The sequence below is a fragment of the Haliaeetus leucocephalus genome, unplaced genomic scaffold (assembly GCF_000737465.1).
Source record: "Haliaeetus leucocephalus isolate CR32 unplaced genomic scaffold, Haliaeetus_leucocephalus-4.0 Scaffold556, whole genome shotgun sequence".
NCBI lineage: Eukaryota > Metazoa > Chordata > Aves > Accipitriformes > Accipitridae > Haliaeetus > Haliaeetus leucocephalus.
This window is the reverse complement of record NW_010972992.1, coordinates 2,574,265-2,582,591: the sequence shown is the minus strand read 5'-3', so window position 1 is coordinate 2,582,591 and position 8,327 is coordinate 2,574,265. Positions and strand designations below refer to the sequence as shown.

The 8,327-nt window shown below is 62.0% G+C and overlaps 2 protein-coding genes across 2 annotated transcripts; both read left to right on the top strand.

Annotated features, from left to right (window-relative positions):
- Positions 1-561: 561 nt before the first annotated feature.
- Positions 562-1,462, top strand: FAM43B (family with sequence similarity 43, member B). Its single transcript, XM_010577281.1, has one exon. It carries the CDS (start codon positions 563-565, stop codon positions 1,460-1,462), a length of 900 nt encoding a protein of 299 aa, XP_010575583.1. The 5' UTR covers position 562.
- A 1,545-nt stretch (positions 1,463-3,007) lies between these two features.
- Positions 3,008-5,334, top strand: MUL1 (mitochondrial E3 ubiquitin protein ligase 1). The gene is made up of 4 exons (XM_010577279.1): positions 3,008-3,129; positions 3,240-3,327; positions 3,570-3,690; positions 4,494-5,334. Exons 1-4 carry the CDS (start codon positions 3,010-3,012, stop codon positions 5,221-5,223), a joined length of 1,059 nt encoding a protein of 352 aa, XP_010575581.1. The 5' UTR covers positions 3,008-3,009; the 3' UTR covers positions 5,224-5,334.
- The last annotated feature ends 2,993 nt before the right edge of the window (positions 5,335-8,327 follow it).

Genomic DNA, 8,327 nt, shown 5'->3' with positions numbered 1-8,327 from the left:
TGGGCGGATCTGGTCGCTGCATGGCTGGTGGTGATGGAGGGTGGGGAGGAATCCTTGATTTTCCCAGCATCTTTCTTTCCCTGCCCGAGCACGAAGCGAACGCGCATCCGGCGGCGTGCACGGCGGCGGGGGGTGTCCGCCGGCGGCTCCCCGCGTGCTCGAGGCCGGGGCGACGCGGCGTCGCGGGGAGGTGGAGCAGCCCACGGAGAGCTAGCTGCATCCCCGCAGCCACCGTTCCCGCAGCAAGCGCAAGCGGCAGCCGGAGCACGGCGGCTCCTCGGCCAAGCGGTTCCGCATCCTCCCTGGGCAGACGGCATCGCGTACGGCAGCTGCATCCCGCTGTGCTGGGGTAGGGGCTTTTCCCTCCCCCCCCCCCCCCCCCCGGGTGGGGGGGTGTGGGGACACCCCCCAGCCAGCTTTGGGGTCTGGGGGTTGGTGGTGTTGGTGGTGGTGGGGGGGTGTCTTTCTGCTCGCAAGTGGGTCGGTGGGGAACCGTCGCGGCAGGGCCGGGATTAGTGGAGGCGTGCGGGGTGGCCTGGGGGGGCCCCTCGGCAGAGCAGAGATGCTGCCCTGGCGCCGGAGCAAGTTCGTGCTGGTGGAAAATGAACGTAAGTGCAAAGGCAAGAGCCTGGGGCCAGGGCTGAGCTACGCCGCGTTGCTGGCCGGCTTCCTGCGCTCCTGCCCGGACCTCCTGCCCGACTGCCCGCTCGAACGGCTGGGCAGCGTCTTCCGCGGCAAACGCCAGAAAGTGGAGCTGAATAAGGAGGACCCGACGTACACGGTGCGGTACCTGGGCAACGCCGTCACCCTGCACGCCAAGGGCGAGGGCTGCACGGAGGAGGCGGTGGGCAAGATCTGGGCTAAGAGCGACGCGGGGGCCGGCGGGGCCAAGATGAAGCTGACGTTGGGACCCCAAGGCATCCGTATGACCCCCTGCGAGAAGGGAGCCCGCCGGCCGGGCCACGCGTACCTCCTGCACCGCATCACTTACTGCGCCGCCGACCGCCGGCACCCCAAAGTCTTTGCCTGGGTTTACCGGCACCAGGTGAAGAACAAGGCGGTGGTGCTGCGCTGCCACGCCGTCCTGGTGTCCAAAGCCGACAAGGCTCGCGCCATGGCCCTGCTCCTCTACCAGACCTCTGCCTCCGCCTTCAACGAGTTCAAGCGCCTCAAAAGGCAGAATGATTTCCGCCACGTCCAGCAGCAGCTCCTGGGGGACACCATCGTCCCCTTGGTGCCCCTCCGCCGGCTGCTCAACACCAAGTGTCCCTACCGCCCACCCACCGAGAGGGCCCGCTGTGCCCCCCGACTCAGCTCCATCCTGGAGGAGGAGGAGGAGGAGGCCTTCGGCACCGGGGCACCCCGAGGGGACGGCGGCCCCGGTGAGCGAGCCGCCGTGCTGCGGCTGGCCAGGGAGATGCGGGGATGCAGCCTGCGTGGCCCCCGGCCCCCGGTGTGCTGAGCGGCAGCAGTGGGTCACCCCGTTTTGGGGACAAGGTGCCCTCCCCGCGCCCCAAGCCAAAGTCGGACCCGCCTCGGGGACATATCTGGACAAGATGGTGGCTTCGTTTGCAAGGAAGACCCCTGGGGGGGGTGGGTTTGCACCCCAGGGACCCCCCCCGCCCCGGCCCCTGCCTCTGAACCTGTTCTTGTGCCTCCTCCGCGGCAGCCATAATAAAGTTAATGTGTGTTTTCTGCGGTGTAACGGCGCCTGTGTCTCACCTGGACCGAGCCCTGGCAAACAGGAGAGGAAGAGTTAAGCTCGTCACCGAGGCAATTTGGTGGGATTTATACCAAATTTACCCCTCGCAAGGGAAGCCAAACCGGGGGGGGGCTGCAGGGTCCCCTGCGCTTTCTGCACCCTTCCTGCGGCACCAAGGGTTGGCAAGAGCCGCTCTGTGTAGTCATGGCAACTTGGTTTTTTAAATATAGAGCTGGGGGGGGTGGCACAAGGCCGCCCGCACCAGGGAGGCTGCAATGGGGGTTTGGTCCCTCAGCCCCCCAGCAAAGAGCGGGGCTTTTGCCTGCAGCCCCCACTGCCCACCCCATAAGCAGCGCCAAGGCCCTGAAGATCAATAATTTTCCAAAAATTACTATTTTTTTCCCCTCCCCTTTTGCTGCTTTCCCAGAATAAATAACAGCAAGGGGATAAGCTGGGGGGGAGGGCAGGGTCTTGTGTGTCCCCCCCCCAGCACAGGGACCTGCCAGCCTGGGCCGTGGCTCTGCACGGGGTGTGGGAGAAAGACCCAACAAAATGGGGCTGGGGGCTGCGTCCCCGCAGGCCCCGTGCTGAGCTGTGTCCTCGCAGTGGTGGGGGGGGGGCCCCTTCGGGGCCGTGGGGTGCTGCTGCCCCCCACCCCGGTAAGGGGGTGCAAACACCTCCCCCCCCAGGTGCTATAGGGCTGGGGTTTGGGCAGATATCCCCCCCCCAGGCCTAGGGGGGGATAGGCTTTGGCTTGGCATCCCCAAGCTCTGCAGGGGGCTGGGATTTGGGCTGCAGCTCCCCCCCCACCCCCGCCAAGGCCCTTGGGAAGAGGGGGGGGCACTGGGGGTATTAGGATCTGGGCCCTGCTACCAAGATCCTGAGGGGGATTTGGGCTAATCCCCCCCCCCCCCCCAAGCCCTTGTGGGGCTGGAGCTTAGTCTCCCCTCCAAGACCCTGGGCGGGGGGGGCTGGGATCTGTCCTGCCCCCCCCCCAAACCCCCGAGGCTGGGATTTACCCTCGCTAAGGCCCCGTGGAGCCGGGATCTGACCCACCTCCCCGCTCCCAGGCCCTGTGGGGCTGGATTTGGGCTCCCCCGGCCCCTCACCAAAGCCTTGGGGGGGGTGTGGAGGGGGGCTCTGCGCCCTTCGTCCCTCGTTGCCCCCCCCCGCCCCTTCCCGGAGCGGCGGCCCTGGCGGACCTTGTCTCTATGGTATGGCGGTGCCGGCTGCCAGAGCGTCGCGGGTTACGTCATCACTCGGCGCCGTCGGGCGGTTGCCGCGGTAACGGCGCGGCGGCGGCGGCGATGGAGGGCGGCGGGCGGCCCTCGGCCGCGCAGGCCGTGCTGCTGGCCGCCAGCACCGCCCTCACCGCCCTGGTCTACTCCGTCTACCGGCAGAAGGCCCGCGTCGCCCGCGGCCTCGAGGTGGGTGCGACGGGCCCCCGGGGCGGGGGGTGGGTGTCGCGCAGGGGCCCCGGCCCGCACCGCGGCCTGGTGTCGTCGGTTGAACCGCGGCCTCCGTTTCTTCCCCACAGGGCGCCAGGAGGGTCCGGCTGGACGGAGACCTGCGGGCGGTGCTGCTGGAGGCGCCGGGACGCTGCGTCCCCTACGCGGTCATCGAAGGTAGGGGCAAGGCCTCAAAGCCAGGGCGGTGGGGGTGTATCCTCACCCCGGCTACCCCCTCGCTGGCTGGGTTTCATCCCCAGCCCCGCGGTTCTGCTCCCAGCAGCTCATGTCCTCCCTGTCAGGCAGCCTCTTCAGCCTCCCATCTCGTTCAGATACTGCCCGTACCCGCTGTATGCCATAAGAAATGGAGCAGAAAATTAACAAGCACCTCACGCACGTGCTTTGGATTTGTCTTTCAGGCGTGGTGCGGTCCGTTAAGGAGACCCTGAGCAGCCAGTTTGTGGAGAACTGCAAGGGTGTCGTTCAGAGGCTGACGCTGCAGGAGCATAAAATGGTGTGGAACCGAACAACCCACCTCTGGTACGTGCCCAGCACTCACGAACGTCCGGCTTTCAGACTGGCTGAGGTGCCCTCAAAGGCCCTGAGATGCCGAAACAACTTCAGGCCCAGAAATGCCCCAGACCCGGACCCCACAGTGGCACAGTTACAGCTGCTGGAACGGGGCACGTTTGGCTCTTTTCAGGGCCGTAGCCTTTCAGAGTTCATATTGGGGCTGTAGGGGACGAGCACATAGAGTAACCCAACGTGGGCAGAACATTTATCAGCAGCCCCACGTTGTTGCTATGGAGGTGGCCACGGGACAATATTTCCAAAGCAAAACAACACCTTCAAAACAGAAATTCAGTTGGATTTGGGTGATACCCACACCCAGGGGACCTGAGGATGGTCCCGGGAGCAGCCTGGCCCACAAGAGCTGCTGAAACAAGAACACGGCGACGCTCTTTGAGCCTCACCTAAGCGGATGACGGTTATCAAATTTGCACATGTGACAGGCAGCGCTTCTCCTCACAGGGCGGTTTCTGGCAGCCGGGAACACCACGGGGAGAGGAGGGGGAATTAGGTGGGCCAAAGTGCTCTCCTGGTGATGGTGGAAGCCCGCACTACTTCCGTGGGAACTGCAGAAGCGTTGAGATGAGGGCGGCGAGCCTCCCTGAGGGGAAAGGCGCCGCTCTCCAGAGAGTCCCATCCAAATAAACTTCACTCAGGGCAGGGGACATCTGGCAGTCCCCAAAATCGGCAGATCAGCCCACACGGTGTTTCCCTGCCAGCCTTGGGGGAAGCACTAACGCTTGTGTTTGCTTTATCCCCTTCTCCTTCCCCAGGAACGACTATGAGAAGATCATCCACCAGAGAACCAACACCACCCCCTTCGACCTGGTCCCTCAGGAGGAAGGCACCGGTGTCACCATCAGGGTGATGAAGCCGCTGGACGCTGCCGAGCTCAGCCTGGAGACAGTGTACGAAAAATTTCATCCCTCCGTCCAGTCCTTCACCGACGTCATCGGCCACTACATCAGCGGAGAGCGCCCGAAGGGCATTCAGGAGACGGAGCAGATGCTGAAGGTGGGCACGGCGCTGACAGGGGTGGGAGAGCTGGTCCTGGATAACACCACGATCAAGCTGCAGCCCCCCAAACAAGGCATGCCCTACTACCTGAGCAGCGTGGATTTCCACACCTTGCTGCAGAAACAAGAATCGAACGTCCGGTTTTGGAAAATCCTGACCGTCGTTTTCGGCTTCGCCACCTGTGCCGTCCTCTTCTTTGTTTTACGGAAGCAATACCGGCATCACCGAGAGAGGCGGCACCTCAAGCAAATGCAGGATGAATTCCGGCAGGCCCAGGAGCGCCTGATGCACGAAATGAACATGGAGGGTGGAGAGACGCTCAAAAACGCCTGCGTCGTCTGCTTGAGCAACACCAAATCCTGCGTCTTCCTGGAGTGTGGGCACGTTTGCTCTTGCAGTGAGTGCTACCAGGCTCTCCCCGAGCCCAAACGGTGCCCGATCTGCAGGCAGGCTGTCTCCAGGGTGGTTCCCTTATACAACAGTTAAATTTCTGTGGCCGGGGGGAGCTTTTGGTGTTAAAGCTGCCCCTCACAAAGGGGTTTTCTCACCTCGCTGCTTGGGTGGTTGATTTGGGGGAAGGGGAGGGAGCTTGAGTGAGTAGGGTGCTTTGACTGGGGCACAGAGCCGGGTTTAGAAGGTGACAGTCCAGCTGATCAGGGCTCACGTCGCATTCCATAGGTTTTTGGGGTGGGAGACGAGGAGTCCTCACAAAGCGTGCGGCGCTCAGCTGGGAGATGCAGTTTCAAGCTCTTCTGTAAAGAGTCGGACTCTCGGGGTTTGTGTCATGGTTTACTGAAATACCCGGCTTATAAAAGGCTGTGGGGGGAAAAAAAAGATGTATTACGGCTTCTCAGAGGCTGCAGGATTTAGACGATGCTGTCACCTGGCTCTGGGGACCGACGGAGCAGGGTGGGCTTTCAGAGAGCTTGTAGGGGGGTTTGTGTGAACGCAGCTGATTTTGTGATCATCCGTGAAATCAGTTTTTGACCGTATCACGCCAGGACGCGAAAACAGGGAGGTGAAAATGCTGCGGCTGATTTCTGCACTTGGCTTGAGCTGGTATAGAAAATGGGACGTCAAGTAATAAAATAGATTGAAAAGTGCGTTTGTCTCGCATCGTTACGTGACCCTGAGGGGAGTGACGGCGTCTGCTGCCCTTCTGTGCTCCCTGGGGCGTACATGCTGCACTGTTGAACGCCGGAGGAATGTGAATCACCCTGAGCGGTGGTCAAAGGGGGGGGGTGGGATCCCATCCCTCTGCACTGAATCCGACACCAGTCGGGACAGACACTGCTGTCCCTTCCTCTGTAATGCAGAGCGGTACCAAACCCCCAAACTTTCACACAGAAAATTCCCTTCCCTGCCTCCCCCGTTTTGCCATAAATCACATACGGTAACTGCACCCGAGAGGGTTAACAAACCCAATTAACGAACTTCAATTAACGTTTGCTGTGGAGGGCATCGAGTTTTCAATTAGAGAAACACAGGGGCGGGGCGGGGGAGCCCCTGGTTTGGGAGCCTGGAATGGGATTTGGGGGAAGACACCGTGCTCTCTCCAATGCCTGCGGGCAGGCAGAGCTGCTCGCGTCCCCCCCTCCGAGAACTCCCCCTGCCCCAGCACATTTAAAAAGAAATAGTTTTCCATCAACTGCCAGGAAAAATGGTAAATTTAACAAGGAAACCAGTTGTTTCCTCGTTAAACGTTAACTAGCCTGGGCCAGGCAGCGTCCGAAGGCCGCTTCGGTTGTGTGGCACCGGCTTAATTTTCCCTGCTGGCCCCAGGAGCGGGGGCTTGGGCAGCCCCAGCGCCGGGAAGGGCCGCATCCAGCCTGCCCGCTGGCTGTAGATGGCAGTGGCTGCCCGCCGCAGTGAGCCTGCCTGCTTGCCTGCCAGCGGGAAAAGCCAGAATCCCAGAGGGAAAAGCCAGAATCCAGCTCACTGGCAGAGGCGTCCTTCCTCTCCCGGCTGTTATCGCCCTGCCTTGCCCTTTACGCCCTTCTGCTGCTGCCAGAAAATAAAATCTCCTTTTATCGGCACAGTGGGGAAAAAATGAAACACCAGGAAACACCCAAGGCTTTCCCCAAGTGATTGGGTCTGCCAAATCCCACACCAAACGCCACCGTCTTCCCAAGAGTGTGGATTTAAGATCCAGACCAGCCGAGACCCCGACTCCTTTCCTTAAAAGCAATTTTCTGCTGTAAAAATCATATTTAGAGGTTTTTTTGGGGGGGGGGGGGGCGCGTTACTGCCCATCACTCCCTGTACCCTAACAAGCCTTTGCCTTTCCCTCCCCAGCTGCGGTTTCCTGGGGACCAAGCACCCCAAAAAGCCTTGTCCCCTCGATGGGGACAGTGGGGAGGTCACCTCCCCTTGGACAGCCAGGTGCAGGATGCGGCCTCAAGCCTCGGCGTTTTGCCCAGGGAATGGAGCCATCACGCGAAGCCTAAAAATACACTTTTGGGGGGGCTGAGCTTTCCCCGTTACCTTTCGCCTCCTGTTTTCAAGCTTTCCCCCGTGATTTCTTGGGCGTAGACGCAACCTTATGTAAGGAGTTGACAGCTCGGGGGTGTGCGGGGGTGCATGGGAGAGGGGCTCGCTCGGCTCCGGGAGCTGAGGATTTCAGAAAACGGGGGATTTTGGAGATAAGAGAAGCCCCGGGGCAGCGTGCCCTGGCCCGGTGTCGCAAGGCACCCTGTCCTTCCCACGCCTCCGTCCTGCTTGGCCCCAAAACGAGCCGGGCTCTCGCTTCCAGAGAAATCCGCTGGCACAGATGTTGTAACCCAGCCTTGCACGAATGGGTTTTTTTGCTGCTGTTCCCCACTGTCCCCCCACTTTGCTTGGCAGGGGATGCACCAGGGATGCCTGAACCCCCCCACATAGCTGTAGTCTTCCCCGAAATGGTAGCCCCAACCTTCCCATCGCCCCCTGGCTGGGCTGGCTCCCTTTGCCAGGCAATAACTCTGATGACCCACGCCGCTGCAGCAACACTGTGGGGAAAACCCAGTGGAAAGCTCGCAGCGACTCAAAAGCCCTCCCGCAGTCCCCCCGGGAAAGGCTTGTGCAGGGACACGTCCTGGGCACCAACAGCCAAGTGCGCCCAGACCATCTCCCCGCCTTGCAGCCCCCCACAAAATGCCAGAGGCTCCGTGACAGCTCATTCCTGCTGGGATCTGCAGGGCGGACGTGGGCCTGAGCCCACGCTCCCTGGGGACAGCCGCTGAGCTCTCCAGGGCTGCTGTGGGGCAGCCTGGACTTCCCAGGGCTGCTGTGGGGCAGCTCCAGGCTCTACAGGGATGCTGTGGGGCAGCTCTGAGCTCCCCAGGGATGCTGCAGGGCTCCCCAGGGATGCTGCGGTGCAGCTCTGGGCTAACCAGGGGTTGCTATAGGGCAGCCCTGGGCTCCCCAGAATTGCTGTGGGGCAGCCTAGGCTCACCGGGGGATGCTGTGGGGTGGCTCCAGGCTCCCCAGAAGTGCTGTGGGGCATCTCTGGGCTCCCCAAAAGTGCTGTGGGGCCAGCTCTGGGCTCACCGGGGTTTGCTATAGGGCAGACCTGGGCTCCCCAGAATTGCTGTGGGGCAGCCTAGGCTCAC